The sequence below is a fragment of the Callorhinus ursinus genome, unplaced genomic scaffold (assembly GCF_003265705.2).
Source record: "Callorhinus ursinus isolate GAN/ISIS: 27379988/994484 unplaced genomic scaffold, GSC_fseal_2.0 scaffold7, whole genome shotgun sequence".
NCBI classification, from domain to species: Eukaryota; Metazoa; Chordata; class Mammalia; order Carnivora; family Otariidae; genus Callorhinus; species Callorhinus ursinus.
The window spans coordinates 72402287-72420860 of NW_027397069.1; the positions used below are offsets into that span (position 1 = coordinate 72402287).

Here is an 18574-nt window from a genome sequence, read left to right on the forward strand (position 1 = left end):
AGTGGAAATATATGAGAAAACCTCCCTTTCTTTATCACAGGGTCCGAATTATACTTACTTTATGGAGATCCTCCAAAAACTGTACTTTGTAGATATACTCCAATTTATTGAGTGATTTACTCTGTAAATTAGATGTCTTCCCTTTCTTAATTCTTTTTTTTTTTTTTTTTAAGAGGCTGGGGGGAAGGGTGGAAGGAGGGGAGAGAGAGAATCTCAAGCAGGCTCCACACCCAGCACGGGGCCCGATGTGGGGCTCGATCCCATGACCCTGAGATCATGACCTGAGCTGAAATCAAGAGTCAGATGCTTAACCGACTGAGCCACCCAGGCGCCCTTCCCTTTCTTAATTCTTATCTGGAATATCTGAATATCACATGATAATCATCTGTACAAAAAGCGCATTGGGAACTCATCAAATGACTTTATTTATGCTGTTGAAATGTAATTTATACATACAAAGTTCATATTCCTTTCTTCTTTGCTTTCTTTCTGAACTAAGATTTCCCACCCAGTATGTAGTTTGGATTTAGTTTGCATTGAAATACATTTTTAAATCTTAAATGTATATTCTGCTATATTTGGAGTTTTGTTTATGGCTTTTCTTTTACGTAATGATGTGTAAGATTCCATAGACAGTGCTATCTTAAGATGTAGAATAATTTCTGTAGCCATCATGTGAAATTGTGACAATTCTGGCTTTTTCTAAGATCGGATTTAATTATATTCTAGCACAACAACTTCTCTGGGGATATTCAGGTATGGTAACTGACTACATGTTGTGTTTATTTGTAGCCTGATGTTTTTGTTCATTTGATTCTTTGAATCTTGTTTTTTCATTTACTGAAGTAGCTAGAGATTAATGTTAACATTTTTTTTTTCTGGTGCTGATAACTATTAAAGGAGAGAGGAAACTATACCAATATAGGCATATAGGTGGTTGTTGTACATACCACAATAAAACCATATTTAAATGATTTGAAAACATTTCATAAAACATTTGGTCTCAAAGAATTCTGCTGAAATTTGTATTTTAAGCTGCGGTTTTTAGTGGGAAAGTGTGAATGAATGCACCTCTCTTATATGATACACACAAATGCTGAGATTAGAAAGTGTGGAGGGGACCCTGTTCTGGGATCCGTGACCACGAAGGGAGGAGGCTTTCTGGTACCCGCAGTGGCGTCTGGCTTACCATGGTGCAGCTGGTAATGGCAGAGCGACCCTCTACTTGGCACACCGAGGAAAGTTAAGTGGCTAACACAGCTTTCACTCGGAACAATTGGCTCATTGTTCTTACTGTGCCTACAGTGTCGTTTTATTGACTTTTTTTTAAAAATAAAAGTATTTTGACTCAGCTGGTATTATTTCCCCTCAGTTCATGTTTCACTTGGAAAACAAGAGGATGTAAGATTTGCTTTACAGAAATTGTTTTTATGGTAAATACTATTTTTGGAGTTGGTCAGTTCTTTGAAGTAAGCTGTACCATACTCAAATTAATTGAGAAACCAAATCATTGTTATATTGATGATTCCTATTAATGTTAAGTTTGGTTTCTAGCTTGTAAGTGGCTTGTCATCCACAGCTGTTTTTACTATATATTTTTAAACCCTAATATATCCTATATTTTTAAAGTGTAATCAAAGAGGAAAACAAAATGGTGGTATGAGTAGGCTGCATAGTTATCATATGCCCTGGGGACGCTCTGGGTAAAGGCAGTGACCTCTCCCGTTGTCTCGTGGCATCTCCTTTTCTAGATGAACACTAGGGGCACTAGGGAGGCAGAATGCCAATGTGGACTTCTTGAGAAGAAATTTGGCCACCAGTGGATTTTTGAACCGCATTGGCAGTCTCCACGTTAGAGTGGACATTTCCGCTGGACCCCCACAGCGCTCGTGGTGCTGCTGCTAGACCTGCCCGGTGCCAGATGGAGTGCTTGGCGGGTAGACACGCTCTTTCCTTTCTTTCCTTGGTTCCTTTCTTTTCCCATCTTTCTGTTTCTCAGAAGATTTGACTGATCTGTAGCTTACCACTGAATGGACTTCCACTATGTCACATGTGTATTTACAAAGAGATTTGGCTAGCTCTACACAGTGGAGTATAGTTAGAACTCATCATCCGTCAAAGCTGCCATTGCCCCTTTCTGTACAAGAAAAGTGTAAAGAGCTGTTGCTGTGCTTATGGCCTTGGATGCCCAGAGTCAGCCGGCTGTGACTCTGAAGGAGTCTGGTCAAGTGTAGTGAGCTCCCAGTTGATGAAAGTATCCAGGACTGAGATTTCTTGGCTAAGTAAATGTTGAAGTAGTCTAATATCCTATTTTCATCTGTGTCAAAAATCTCTCTCAAAGGTAGGACTGAACATAAACATGTGAATAAATATAAACAAAAAACATAATGCAGTGTTTAAAGAGTGATTCAGTGTGTTGATGTTTTTTATTTTGAACAGATTGATAGTGAAGCAAAACTACTCTTAGAAGAGTTATTTTGAAATAATCATGTCTAATCATAGTTTAGATAAAACATTTCTGTCTCCAGGAACACTTTCAGTACTGTCGAGTTGACCTCTTTTGACAGTGCTGATGATTTTCGAGGCTAGGGCAACAAAAACACAGTCATTTTTTAAAATGCTATAAAAATTATTTTGCCGATACTGTTGGAGGTGCTTTACCATTTTGATGGCTTTCTAACCTAAGATGTGAAGACTTTTCTGTGTTAACATTTCTACTTTAGGGTGAAAAGCTAAAGGCTTAAATACAAACTAAAAAGAAATCAGGACTTCAGATTGAACCCATCTGGGTACCTAGAATTGTGTCTTAACTTCATTTTCTCTCTCCTTTACTTTCCCTTATGTTTTTTCAGTTAAGCATGACTGGTGTGTTAGTTGCATGTTATATGTATTGTGGGTGTTTTCTTGGTTTTTTATTTATACATTAATATTAGGTATTTTTCCCGAAGGTGGGTATAGTCTTATAAATTGCCAGTTTCACATGAGGATACTAGACAGCATTATCTACAAAATGCATGTCATGTGGCAATTATTAACATAGAGCACATTGTGGTGCACATTTAATGTTTTGTTTTCACAGTGTTCTGAATTTTAATTTCTAACTCTTTTTTGTATCTTTGGTATTATATCCTTGCCTTACTTATGATTTGGATATTCTACTAATTCAATTCAGTCAGCGTTTTTTTTTAGAACATTGTTGTTAAAACTTAATTATAAAAAATTATATTTTAATGGGACTCATAGGTAAAGGAGACTATACTAGTCAGACTACTGACAAGATTTTATGATTTCTTAAATACTACTTGATTTACCCTAAGTCACACAATGTAGAAACTGAAGATCTTCAGAATTTGGGTATTGACATCTTCCAGAAGTTGCAAAATTGTGCCTTTGCCTACATTTCTGTGGTAGTAATTTTAAAATGTCTTATTGTAGCATGAAAGAAAATTTTCTTGGTAGAAGGTAAAGTCGTCTTCCCGACGTGTAAGACTGTGAAATAAGGGTGTCCTTTCTTGGTTTAAAATGAGTTATGTACCAAAGTTTCAAAGGGCTTGAGGTACTCTTTTATAATTTTTTTAAATTAGCCTTTTAAGAGTCTAGAAATTGTATGTGCATAGGAAGAAAATTGTTAGTTTTCCATAAGATTGAATTTGAGATGCTTTTTATTTCTCCCTATGAGCTAACACATACCTCTAGGTATATAGTGTTCTTGAAAAATCTTTCCCTATTGGTATTTTAAATACTCTGAAACACAAAATGCACTTAGAAATAATGTTATTTTCTGGACCAGTGGTTAAAAATCAGCAAAAATCTTTTTCCCTAGACAAAATCTTACTAGTCTCCTCACTTATAAAACATCTAGAAGTAGAGTTGCTTGGTGGGGGACAAGCCCCACCTTCGCAGCAGTGCCCACCTGCTCCCGTCCCTTGTCCCTGAGGCATTTCTGCAAAATCCCAGAGCTCCGAAGAGCACACTGTATAATAAATAAGTAATAAGTAGCTAGGTAAAAGCTTCTTTGGAAAAGCTGTGACTGTCGTCCCTACTTGGGTATGTAAATGGAGCAGTCTTGGGACCAGAACTTCATCCCCATCCTTCTTCCAGAGAGAATTCAGGTCCCAGAAAGATTAATTGACACCGACCTTACACATGTAGTTTTAGTGAGTGGAAGGAAAGTCTGTAAGTCCTCTTGCTGCCTCAGCTTCAGAGAGTATTGGTCATCTGAGACAGGGACTTCAGTCTCATGCCCCTCTCTTCATCCTGTGCAGCCGTGTTCCCATCCTGGAAACACGAAGGAAGGAAATTCATATTGGGTTTGCTTACAAATTGCTTACCCTTAAATAGAATGGTGCTTAGTTAAGCTTTAGCCACATTTTCTTTGATGTTTTTATTTGTGGACAGAAAACCACTAAAAATCACTTTCCATGTTGATTCCATTTGTAAAACATCATAGGATAATTTTAAAAATACACCCAAATGCATTTTAAATATTTATTTAAAATAAGCACTTTCCAAAGATAATTCTCCCTTAAGTCATTGTAAATATAAGTGTATATGTAGATTCTCTGTCGTTACATAAAAATTATTTTAGCCCAGGTATGCTGAGTGTTTGCATTTTTACAGTGTACTTAAACCTTCTAAAAATGGCTTTGTTGTACTATGTAATCTGCAAGAATAGAAAGCTCAGTAAGTTACAGTAGAGTGTTACATGTATTTATAACATTTCTGTATATGATTTACAGGAAGACCATGTACTCAGCTGCAGCTTCTAAATCCAGAACGATTTGCACGTCTTATCAAAGAAGTAATGAATACATTCTGGCCTGGCAGAGAGTTGATTGTTCAGTGGTACCCATTTGATGAAGACAAAAATCACCCATCTGTTTCATGGCTTAAAATGGTTTGGAAGAATCTCTATATACATTTTTCAGAGGATTTGACTTTATTTGATGAGATGCCACTTCTCCCCAGAACTACACTAGGCGAAGGTCAGACGTGTGTGGAACTCGTTAGACTCAGGATTCCATCATTAGTCATTTTAGATGATGAATCTGAAGCACAGCTTCCTGAATTTTTAGCAGAAATTGTACAAAAACTTGGAGGGATTGTCCTTAAAAAATTAGATGCCTCCATACAGCATCCACTTATTAAAAAATACATTCACTCACCATTACCGAGTGCTGTTCTGCAGATAATGGAGAAGTTGCCGTTGCCGAAATTGTGTAATCAGATAGCTTCGCTACTTCCCCTACACAAAGAGGCCCTAAGGAAGTTTTTAGCTGGTCTAACTGATAGCAGTGAAAAAGAGAAAAGAATAATTCAGGAATTACCGATATTCAAGCGAATTAACCATTTATCTGATCAGGGAATTTCCTCTTACACAAAACTAAAAGGCTGTAAGGTCCTGCACCATACTGCCAAACTTCCTCCAGATCTCCGACTCTCTATTTCAGTAATAGACAGCAGTGACGAAGCTACTATTCGCTTGGCAAACATGTTGAAAATAGAGAAGTTAAAGACCACTAATTGCCTAAAGCTCATTTTAAAAGATATTGAAAATGCATTTTATTCACACGATGAGGTAACACACCTTATGTTATGGACCCTTGAGAATCTGTCCTCTCTGAAAAATGAGAATCCGAAGGTACTTGACTGGTTAATGCCATTAAAATTCATTCAGATTTCACAGGAACGGATGGTGTCGGCTAGTGAACTCTTTGATCCTGATATAGAAGTACTAAAGGATCTCTTTTACAGTGAAGAAGAAACTTGCTTCCCACCTTCAGTTTTTACCTCACCAGATATTCTTCACTCTTTAAGACAGATTGGTCTAAAAAATGAAGCCAGTCTCCAAGAGAATGATGTTGTGCAAGTAGCAAAAAAAATTGAAGCCTTACAGGTCAGTTCTTGTCCAAATCAGGATGTTCTTCTAAAGAAAGCCAAAACACTCTTACTGGTTTTAAACAAGAATCATACACTGTTACAGTCGTCTGAAGGAAAGATGAGCCTGAAGAAAATAAAATGGGTTCCAGCTTGCAAGGAAAGGCCACCAAACTATCCAGGCTCTTTAGTCTGGAAGGGAGACGTCTGCAACCTTTGTGCCCCGCCAGATATGTGTGATGGAGCCCATGCGATTCTGGTTGGCTCATCACTTCCCCTTGTTGAGAGTGTCCATATTAACTTGGAGAAAGCTTTAGGGATCTTCACCAAACCTAGCATCAGTGCTGTCTTAAAACACTTTAAAATTGTTGTTGATTGGTATACTTCGAAAACCTTTAGTGATGAAGACTACTATCAGTTTCAACACATTTTGCTTGAAATTTATGGATTCATGCATGATCATTTAAATGAAGGGAAGGATGCTTTCAGAGCCTTAAAATTTCCATGGGTTTGGACTGGCAAAAAATTTTGTCCCCTTGCCCAAACTGTGATAAAACCATTCCATGATCTTGACCTTCAGCCTTATTTGCATAGTGTGCCTAAAACCATGGCAAAATTCCACCAACTCTTTAAGGTCTGTGGTTCGATAGAGGAGTTGACATCAGATCATATTTCCATGGTCATTCAGAAGGTGTATCTCAAAAGTGACCAAGATCTCAGTGATCAAGAAAGCAAACAAAATCTTCATCTTATGTTGAATATCATCAGATGGCTTTACAGCAATCAGATTCCAGCAAGCCCCAACACGCCGGTTCCCATACATCATAGCAAAAATCCTTCTAAACTTATCATGAAGCCAATTCATGAATGCTGTTATTGTGACATCAAAGTTGATGACCTCAATGACTTACTGGAAGATTCGGTGGAACCAATCATTCTGGTGCATGAGGACATACCTATGAAAACCGCAGAATGGCTGAAAGTTCCGTGCCTCAGCACAAGACTGATTAATCCTGAAAACATGGGATTTGAGCAGTCAGGGCAGAGGGAGCCACTTACTGTAAGAATTAAAAATATTTTGGAAGAATACCCTTCAGTGTCAGATATTTTTAAAGAACTACTTCAAAATGCTGATGATGCAAATGCAACAGAATGCAGTTTCATGATTGATATGCGAAGAAATATGGACATTCGAGAGAATCTGCTGGACCCAGGCATGGCGGCTTGCCACGGACCCGCTCTGTGGTCATTCAATAATTCTCAGTTCTCAGATTCAGATTTTGTGAACATCACTAGGCTAGGAGAATCTTTAAAGAGGGAAGAGGTTGACAAAGTTGGAAAATTTGGTCTTGGATTTAATTCTGTGTACCATATCACCGACATTCCCATCATCATGAGTCGAGAATTCATGATAATGTTCGATCCAAACATAAACCACATCAGTAAACACATTAAAGACAAATCTAATCCTGGGATCAAAATTAATTGGAGTAAACAACAGAAAAGACTGAGGAAATTTCCTAATCAGTTCAAACCATTTATAGACGTTTTTGGCTGTCAGTTACCTTTGACTGTAGAAGCACCTTATAGCTACAGCGGAACTCTTTTCCGACTGTCCTTTAGAACTCAACAGGAAGCGAAAGTGAGTGAAGTTAGTAGTACCTGCTACAATACAGCAGATATTTATTCTCTTGTGGATGAATTTAGTCTCTGTGGACACCGGCTTATCATTTTCACTCAGAGTGTGAACTCCATGTACTTGAAGTACTTGAAAATTGAGGAAACCAATCCCAACTTGGCACAAGACACGGTAATAATTAAAAAAAAACCCTGCTCTTCCAAAGCATTGAGCGCACCTGTCTTAAGTGTTTTAAAAGAAGCTGCTAGGCTCATGAAGACTTGCAGCAGCAGTAATAAAAAGCTTCCTGCTGATGCGCCAAAGTCCTCTTGCATTCTTCAGATCACAGTTGAAGAATTTCACCACGTGTTCAGAAGGATTGCTGATTTACAGTCGCCACTTTTCAGAGGTCCGGATGACGACCTGACTGCTCTCTTTGAAATGGCTAAGTCTGGCCAATTGAAAAAACCATCAGATGAGCTGCCACAAAAAACAGTAGAGTGTACCACGTGGCTTATATGCACCTGCATGGATACAGGAGAGGCTCTAAAGTTTTCCCTGAATGAAAGTGGACGAAGACTAGGGCTGGTTCCTTGTGGGGCAGTGGGAGTTCTGCTGTCTGAAATCCAGGACCAGAAGTGGGCTGTGAAACCACATGTTGGAGAATTATTTTGCTATTTACCCTTAAGAATCAAAACAGGATTGCCAGTTCACATCAATGGGTGTTTTGCTGTTACTTCAAATAGAAAAGAAATCTGGAAGACGGACACAAAAGGACGATGGAATACCACCTTCATGAGGCATGTTATTGTGAAAGCTTACTTGGAGGCGCTCAGTGTCCTGCGTGACTTGGCCACTAATGGGGAGCTAATGGATTATACTTACTACTCAGTGTGGCCTGATCCTGAATTAGTTCATGATGATTTTTCTGTAATTTGCCAAGGATTTTATGAAGATATAGCTCATGGAAAAGGGAAAGAATTGACCAGAGTCTTTTCTGATGGATCCACGTGGGTTTCCATGAAGAATGTGAGATTTCTAGATGACTCTATACTTAAAAGAAAAGATGTTGGTCCAGCAGCCTTCAAGATATTTTTGAAATACCTCAAGAAGACTGGGTCAAAAAACCTTTGTGCTGTTGAACTTCCTTCTTCAGTAAAATCAGGATTTGAAGAAGCTGGCTGCAAACAGATACTGCTTGAAAATACATTTTCAGAGAAGCAGTTTTTTTCGGAAGTGTTTTTCCCAAATATTCAAGAAATTGAAGCAGAACTCAGAGATCCTTTAATGAATTTTGTTCTAAATGAAAAAATTGATGAATTCTCAGGAATTCTTCGTGTTACTCCCTGTATTCCTTGCTCTTTGGAGGGGCATCCTTTGGTTTTACCATCAAGATTAATCCACCCTGAAGGACGAGTTGCAAAGTTATTTGATACTAAAGATGGACGGTTTCCTTATGGTTCTACTCAGGATTATCTTAATCCTATTATTTTGATTAAGCTGGTTCAGTTAGGCATGGCAAAAGATGACATTTTATGGGATGACATGCTGGAACGGGCACAATCTGTGGCCGAAATTAATAAAAGTGATCATGCTGCTGCTTGTCTAAGAAGTAGTATCCTGTTAAGTCTCATCGATGAAAAACTAAAAATAAGGGATCCTAGAGCAAAGGATTTTGCCGCAAAATATCAAACAATTCCCTTCCTTCCATTTCTCACAAAGCCAGCAGGATTTTCTTTGGACTGGAAAGGGAACAGTTTTAAGCCTGAAACCATGTTTGCAGCAACTGACCTTTATACAGCTGAGCATCAAGATATAGTTTGTCTCTTGCAACCAATTCTAAATGAAAACTCACATTCCTTCAGAGGTTGTGGTTCAGTGTCATTGGCTGTTAAGGAGTTTTTGGGGCTACTGAGGAAGCCAACAGTTGATCTGGTTGTGAACCAGTTGAAAGAAGTTGCAAAATCAGTTGATGATGGAATTACATTGTACCAGGAGAACATCACCAATGCCTGCTACAAATACCTTCATGACGCAATGATGCAAAATGAAATCATTAAATTATCAATTGTTGAAAAGTTAAAACCCTTTAGCTTCATTCTAGTTGAGAATGCATATGTTGACTCGGAGAAAGTTTCTTTTCATTTGAATTTTGACGCGGCACCGTACCTTTATCAGCTGCCTAATAAGTACAAAAATAATTTCCGTGAACTGTTTGAAAGCGTGGGTGTGAGGCAGTCATTTACTGTTGAAGATTTTGCCCTTGTTTTGGAATCTGTTGATCAAGAGAAAGGAACAAAGCAAATAACAGAAGAGAATTTTCAGCTTTGCCGGCGAATAATTAGTGAAGGAATATGGAGTCTCATCAGAGAAAAGAAACAAGAATTTTGTGAGAAAAATTATGGCAAGATATTACTGCCAGATACAAATCTTAAGCTTCTCCCTGCTAAATCTTTATGCTACAACGATTGTCCCTGGATAAAAGTAAAGGACACCACCGTAAAATACTGTCATGCCGATATACCCAGGGAAGTAGCCGTAAAGCTAGGAGCAATCCCAAAGCGACATAAAGCCTTAGAGCGGTATGCATCCAACATCTGTTTTACCACGCTTGGCACAGAATTTGGGCAGAAAGAAAAATTGACCAGCAGAATTAAGAGTATCCTTAATGCCTACCCTTCAGAAAAGGAAATGTTGAAGGAACTTCTTCAAAATGCTGATGATGCAAAGGCCACAGAAATCTGTTTTGTGTTTGATCCTAGACAGCATCCAGTTGATAGAATATTTGATGATAAGTGGGCCCCACTGCAAGGGCCGGCACTCTGTGTGTACAACAACCAGCCTTTTACAGAAGATGATGTCAGAGGAATTCAGAATCTTGGAAAAGGCACCAAAGAAGGAAATCCTTGTAAAACTGGACAGTATGGGATAGGATTCAATTCTGTGTATCATATTACAGACTGCCCTTCTTTTATTTCTGGCAATGACATCTTGTGTATTTTTGATCCTCATGCCAGGTATGCACCAGGAGCCACATCTGTTAGTCCTGGACGCATGTTCAGAGATTTGGATGCAGATTTTCGGACACAGTTCTCAGATGTGCTGGATCTTTATCTGGGAACCCACTTTAAATTGGATAATTGCACAATGTTTAGATTTCCTCTTCGTAATGCAGAAATGGCAAAGGTTTCAGAAATTTCTTCAGTTCCATCATCAGATAGAATGGTCCAGAATCTTTTGGACAAACTGCGGTCAGATGGGGCAGAACTTTTAATGTTTCTTAACCACATGGAAAAGATTTCTATTTGTGAAATAGATAAAGGTACTGGAGCTCTGAATGTGCTATATTCTGTAAAGGGCAAAATCACTGATGGGGACAGATTGAAAAGGAAGCAATTTCATGCATCTGTCATCGATAGTGTTACTAAAAAGAGACAGCTCAAAGACATACCAGTTCAACAGATAACCTATACTATGGATACTGAAGACTCCGAAGGAAATCTTACTACATGGCTCATTTGTAATAGGTCAGGTTTTTCAAGTATGGAAAAAGTGTCAAAGAGTGTTATATCGGCTCACAAGAACCAAGATATCACTCTGTTCCCACGTGGCGGAGTGGCTGCCTGCATTACTCACAACTATAAAAAGCCCCACAGGGCCTTCTGTTTCTTGCCCCTCTCTTTGGAGACGGGATTACCATTTCATGTGAACGGCCATTTTGCTCTAGATTCAGCCAGGAGAAATCTGTGGCGGGATGATAACGGAGTTGGTGTTCGCAGTGACTGGAATAACAGTTTAATGACAGCATTAATAGCGCCTGCATACGTTGAATTACTAATCCAGCTGAAAAAGCGCTATTTCCCTGGTTCTGACCCAACACTATCAGTTTTACAGAGCACGCCTATTCATGTTGTAAAGGATACTTTAAAGAAGTTTTTATCATTTTTCCCAGTTAACAGGCTTGACCTACAACCAGATTTATATTGTCTAGTGAAAGCCCTTTACAGTTGCATTCATGAAGACATGAAACGTCTTCTCCCTGTTGTACGGGCTCCAAATATTGACGGCTCAGATTTACACTCTGCAGTTATAATTACTTGGATTAATATGTCTACTTCAAATAAAACCAGACCATTTTTTGACAACTTACTGCAGGATGAATTACAACACCTTAAAAATGCAGATTATAACATCACGACCCGCAAGACTGTAGCGGAGAATGTCTACAGACTGAAACACCTACTTTTAGAAATTGGTTTCAACTTGGTTTATAACTGTGATGAAACTGCCAATCTATACCACTGTCTTATAGACGCGGATATTCCTGTCAGTTACGTCACTCCTGCTGATGTTAGGGCTTTTTTAATGACCTTTTCTTCTCCTGACACCAACTGCCACATTGGGAAGCTGCCTTGTCGCCTCCAGCAGACTAACCTAAAGCTTTTTCATAGTTTAAAACTTTTAGTGGACTATTGTTTTAAGGATGCAGAAGAAAATGAGATTGAAGTGGAGGGACTGCCCCTTCTCATTACACTGGACAGTGTTTTGCAAACTTTTGATGCGAAACGACCCAAGTTTCTGACAACATATCATGAGTTGATTCCATCCCGCAAAGACTTGTTCATGAATACGTTATATTTGAAATACAGTAGTATTTTATTGAACTGTAAGGTGGCAAAAGTGTTTGACATTTCCAGCTTTGCGGATTTGTTATCCTCTGTGCTGCCTCGTGAGTATAAGACCAAAAATTGTACAAAGTGGAAGGACAATTTTGCAAGTGAGTCTTGGCTTAAGAATGCGTGGCATTTCATCAGTGAGTCTGTAAATGTGAAAGAAGATCAAGAAGAAACACAACCAACATTTGACGTTGTTGTTGATACCTTAAAAGACTGGGCCTTGCTTCCCGGAATGAAGTTCACTGTTTCAGTCAACCAGCTTGTAGTTCCTGAAGGTGACGTTCTGCTTCCTTTGAGTCTCATGCACATTGCAGTTTTTCCAAATGCCCAAAGTGATAAAGTTTTTCATGCTCTCATGAAAGCTGGCTGTATTCAACTTGCCTTGAACAAAATCTGCTCCAAAGACAGTGCATTTGTTCCTCTCTTGTCATGTCACACAGCAAACATAGAGAGCCCCACAAGCATTTTAAGGGCTGTACATTATATGGTTCAGACTTCAACATTTAGAACTGAAAAATTAGTAGAAAATGACTTTGAAGCCCTTTTGATGTATTTCAACTGCAATTTGAGTCACTTGATGTCCCAAGATGACATAAAAATTTTGAAGTCCCTTCCATGCTACAAATCCATCAGTGGTCGCTACATGAGCATTGCAAAATTTGGAACATGCTATGTACTCACAAAAAGTATCCCTTCAACTGAAGTGGAAAAGTGGACACAATCATCATCATCTGCATTTCTTGAAGAAAAAATACACCTAAAAGAACTATATGAGGTGCTTGGCTGTGTGCCTGTAGATGATCTTGAGGTGTACTTGAAACACCTTTTACCAAAAATTGAGAATCTCTCATATGATGCAAAATTAGAGCACTTGATCTATCTTAAGAATAGATTATCAAGTATTGAGGAACTGTCAGAAATTAAGGAACAACTTTTTGAGAAACTGGAAAGTTTATTGATAATCTATGATGCTAACAGTCGACTAAAGCAAGCAAAACATTTCTATGATAGAACGGTGAGAGTTTTTGAAGTTATGCTTCCCGAAAAATTGTTTATTCCTAAGGACTTCTTTAAAAAATTGGAACAACTTATAAAGCCCAAAAACCAAGCCACGTTTATGACCTCGTGGGTGGAATTCTTACGAAACATTGGACTGAAATACATACTTTCCCAGCAGCAGTTGCTGCAGTTTGCTAAGGAAATTAGTGTGAGAGCTAATACAGAAAACTGGTCTAAGGAAACCTTGCAAAATACAGTTGATATCCTTCTCCATCATATATTCCAAGAACGAATGGATTTGTTATCTGGAAATTTCCTGAAAGAACTTTCTTTAATACCATTCTTGTGTCCTGAGCGGGCCCCTGCCGAATTCATTAGGTTTCATCCTCAGTACCAAGAGGTCAATGGAACACTTCCTCTCATAAAGTTCAATGGAGCACAGGTAAACCCCAAATTTAAGCAGTGTGATGTGCTCCAGCTCCTTTGGACGTCCTGCCCAATTCTTCCAGAGAAAGCCACACCCTTGAGTATCAGAGAACAAGAAGGTAGTGAACTTGGTCCGCAAGAACAGCTCGAACAAGTTTTAAGCATGCTTAATGTGAACCTGGATCCTCCTCTTGATAAAGTCATTAATAACTGCAGAAACATATGCAACATAACTACTTTGGATGAAGACATGGTAAAAACTAGAGCAAAGGTCTTAAGGAGCATATATGAATTTCTCAGTGCAGAAAAAAGGGAGTTTCGGTTTCAACTGCGGGGGGTTGCTTTTGTGATGGTCGAAGATGGTTGGAAACTCCTGAAGCCCGAGGAGGTAGTGATAAATCTAGAATATGAATCTGATTTTAAACCTTACTTGTACAAGCTACCTTTAGAACTGGGCACATTTCACCAGTTGTTTAAACATCTAGGGACTGAAGATATTATTTCAACAAAGCAATATGTTGAAGTGTTGAGCCGCATATTCAAAAATTCTGAAGGAAAACAGCTAGATCCTAATGAGATGCGCACAGTTAAAAGAGTAGTGTCTGGCTTGTTCAAGAGTCTGCAGAATGATTCAGTCAAGGTGAGGGGTGATCTGGAGAACGTACGAGACCTCGCACTTTACCTTCCAAGCCAGGACGGCAGACTGGTGAAGTCCAGCATCTTAGTGTTTGATGACGCACCGCATTACAAAAGTAGAATCCAGGGGAATATTGGTGTGCAGATGTTGGTTGACCTTAGCCAGTGCTACCTAGGGAAGGACCATGGCTTTCATACTAAATTGATAATGCTCTTTCCTCAAAAACTTAGACCCCGTTTACTGAGCAGTATACTTGAAGAGCAGTTAGATGAAGAGACTCCCAAAGTCTGTCAGTTTGGAGCGTTGTGTTCTCTTCAGGGCAGATTGCAGTTACTCTTGTCTTCTGAACAGTTCATCACGGGACTGATTAGAATTATGAAGCATGAAAACGATAATGCTTTCCTGGCCAATGAAGAAAAAGCCATAAGACTTTGCAAAGCCCTAAGAGAAGGATTGAAAGTGTCCTGTTTTGAAAAGCTTCAAACAACATTAAGGGTTAAAGGTTTTAATCCTATTCCCCACAGTAGAAGTGAAACTTTTGCTTTTCTGAAGAGATTTGGTAATGCAGTCATTTTGCTATACATACAGCACTCAGACAGTAAGGACATTAACTTCTTGTTAGCATTGGCAATGACGCTGAAGTCAGCAACAGACAATTTGATTTCTGACACCTCATATTTAATTGCAATGCTAGGATGCAATGATATTTACAGGATCAGTGAGAAGCTTGACAGTTTAGGAGTAAAATATGACTCTTCAGAACCATCAAAACTTGAACTTCCAATGCCCGGGACCCCAATACCTGCCGAAATCCATTATACTCTGCTTATGGATCCAATGAATGTTTTTTACCCGGGAGAGTATGTTGGGTACCTTGTCGATGCCGAAGGTGGTGATATCTATGGATCGTACCAGCCAACATACACATACGCGATTATTGTACAAGAAGTTGAAAGAGAAGATGCTGATAATTCTAGTTTTCTGGGAAAGATATATCAGATTGATATTGGCTATAGTGAATATAAAATAGTTAGCTCTCTCGATCTGTATAAGTTTTCAAGGCCCGAGGAAAGCTCTCAGAGCAGAGACAGTGCCCCTTCTACACCCACCAGCCCCACAGAGTTCCTAGCCCCTGGTCTACGAAGCATTCCTCCTCTTTTCTCCAGTAGAGAGGGCCACAAGACCTCTTCAAAACAGCATTCCCCCAAAAAGCTCAAGGTGAATTCTTTACCAGAAATCTTAAAAGAAGTGACATCAGTGGTGGAGCAAGCTTGGAAGCTTCCAGAATCTGAAAGAAAAAAGATTATTAGGCGATTGTATTTGAAATGGCACCCCGACAAAAACCCAGAGAATCACGACATTGCTAATGAAGTGTTTAAACACTTGCAGAACGAAATCAACAGACTAGAGAAACAGGCTTTTCTAGATCAAAATGCAGACAGAGCCTCAAGGCGGACATTTTCAACCTCGGCATCCCGGTTTCAGTCAGACAAGTACTCATTTCAGAGATTTTATACTTCATGGAATCAAGAAGCAACGAGCCATAAATCTGAAAGGCAACAACAAAATAAAGAAAAAAGCACACCTTCGGCTGGCCAGACTTACTCTCAGAGGTTCTTTGTCCCCCCCACTTTCAAGTCAGTCGGTAACCCAGTTGAGGCCCGGAGATGGTTAAGACAAGCCAGAGCCAACTTTTCAGCTGCCAGGAATGACCTTCATAAAAATGCCAACGAGTGGGTGTGCTTTAAGTGTCACCTCTCTACCAAACTAGCTCTGATCGCCGCTGACTATGCTGTGAGGGGGAAGTCCGATAAGGATGTCAAGCCCACCGCACTTGCACAAAAAATAGAGGAGTACAGTCAGCAGCTTGAAGGACTGACAAATGACGTCCACACGTTGGAGGCTTATGGTGTGGACAGTTTAAAAACGAGATACCCTGATTTGCTTCCTTTCCCACAGATCCCAAATGACAGGTTCACTTCTGAGGTTGCTATGAGGGTGATGGAATGTACTGCCTGTATCATCATAAAACTTGAAAATTTTATACAACAAAAAGTGTGAAGGTATTTAAAAAAAAAAAAAGCAGAGCTAGAGCGTGACTGTGTCATAGCTCAAATGTGAAGTGCTCTACTTCCTTAGGCTTTGTTGCCAGTTCTTTAAGAATTGTATAAAGCACATTGTAGATCACTGGGAAGAACTTTGGGGCTGTTGTTAATGTGAAAATCAGTGGAGGACCCTGCCTGAACCTGAAAGCGAACTATTTTGAAGATGGTGAGCTGCAGAATTGCTAGATGTATTTGAATGGCTAGGATGACACATTATTGAACTGCACTTTATGTAACCAAAGCTTAGCGGTTTGTTAGATAAGAGTCTGTGTATGTCTGTGATCAGGATGGAGTTAACTTTTCTGTTTTTAACATGGTGTTTTTGAAGGAGCTAATGAAACACTGGACATATCATTGGTTTAAACAAATAAGGGGAAGTAAGTCTTTGGCATTGATCACTTCTTTAATTGGATCCTCTTTTGGATGCATTACTATCAGCTGGATCTGATTATGAATTCGTTGCAATTTTACATCTTAAATAGTACATTTATAAAATGGTACAGTATTTTAATCCTGAATATTACTTGATTAAGAGTATGCAGATAGTACTTCTTAGGGTGCACTGAGTGCACTTTACATCTTTATTTTAAATGGTTTTTTACACTTTATGTTTACAGGCTTCCTATTTCATGAAGGTAACATATGGAAAACTCAAAATGGTGGCAGTTCTTATCACCAGATGTTAATATTGCGTCCAAGAACTGCTTACCAAAACAACATTTATCAACGGTTAGAACATTTGCTTTCTGTTTGTACATATTTTCCACAAATATCATAATTTGTATAGCGAGATTGAACAGGATGCAATCTTTCGTTGTCTAAAAGGTGCTGCAGTTAAAAAAAAAATCTCTTCTTTCAACATGGCACTTAGTGGAGTTTTTTGGATTTTACTTTGAAAACATTAAAAAAAAAGTGTAAAATCATTGTGACAATATCCAGTAGCTTATAAAAGAGGAATTGTCAGCTTGCATTTTCCCCATGAATGATTCAGAACTGACATTTGATTTTCTTCCTGTTTGAGTGTCCTACTATACTGTACTTACTTCGGCATATTTCTTTTGCAGAATGTAAACAAAAGGTAATGATAATTAGTTTATATAAGTGTGCTGGCTGTAAATGATGCTAAATATAAATTTTATGCAATTAAGGGCTTATGGAACATATGAAAACTTTTTTACTTTTATGGTAATAAGGAATGTTTGTGCCTCGACTATTGTATTGCTTCTGGATGTGAAGCTATGTAATTATTTCTGCTGTTATATTAAGTGCCATACTTTTAATAAAGCAAATGTCCATATCAAATTATTGTAACTGGTATTTCCTGAAAAATCAAACTTAGTATCTTCCTATATAACGTTTTGATATATGCATATAGGTGTATTTATTGGCAATATTTAGGATAGAATTTTTTATTATATTTTATATTGGAATTTTAGCACATTCTTTTTTTATGATTGAGTATAAAGTATTTGATACATATTGGGTTTATTAGGTGCTGGTTTAGTTAAGAGTTTTATTTTCCCTTTTTAGGGAATAAGATTAGCTGATATATATGATATGGTATATACACACACACACATACATACATACATGTATTTGGATATAGATACATTAAATATTATGGTTCTTCATAGGTAGAGGCTGAATTGATATTTACCTTGCTTCAGGAGGGGGCTGCATGTCTGGGGCTAATTTACGCTTGAGCCCTAACAGAAAATGTTCATCTTTATACCTGAGGCACAGGTCTTCAAAACTAGGCAGACCAGGGCGAAGAGTTTTCTGGGGCTTACCAGATTCTGGGTCTTCAGCTTTCTGGATGTCTTAAAAAGTGCTTGCTACTTTGAAACTCAGATTCAGGACTTGGAATATATTTTATTGTTTTTTGATATTAAAATGTAAACAGAAAACCTTGTCTGGTGGCCATTGGGCTAGTTGATCTAGTTGGGAGTTCCCGTTTTCTTTTTTTTTCCCTATACTTAAAAAAAAAAAGGTTCACAATACCTTATATCCAACCCTTGGATCCAAATGTATTTCAGAATTTGGATTTTAGAAAGTTAATACAAACATTCCCATCCGGGTAGGTAGCACTCTTAACCACAATATTTCTGCCGTGAAACCTATGAATACTCACCCTAACTGAAATACATAGGCCTGATAAATAACCTCACCTAAATTCCCGTCAGATCTCGCCACCAATAGTTTGCAGCAGACATATTTGGAGGGTGTTCCTATTTTT

General features: G+C 38.5%; 1 protein-coding gene across 4 annotated transcripts in view; it reads left to right on the forward strand.

The window, feature by feature from the left end:
• Positions 1 to 17640, forward strand: part of SACS (sacsin molecular chaperone) — an 83461-nt gene extending 65821 nt beyond the window's left edge. For 3 of the 4 annotated variants that reach the window (XM_073894782.1, XM_073894783.1, XM_073894780.1), the window contains exons 9-10: positions 730 to 756; positions 4740 to 17640. In XM_073894782.1, coding sequence (XP_073750883.1) covers positions 730 to 756; positions 4740 to 16294 — 11582 coding nt within the window. In that variant the 3' untranslated portion in view covers positions 16295 to 17640. The remainder of the gene's footprint in view (positions 1 to 729; positions 757 to 4739) is intronic. The other variant, XM_073894781.1, reaches the window with a different exon arrangement.
• Positions 17641 to 18574: the final 934 nt, after the last annotated feature.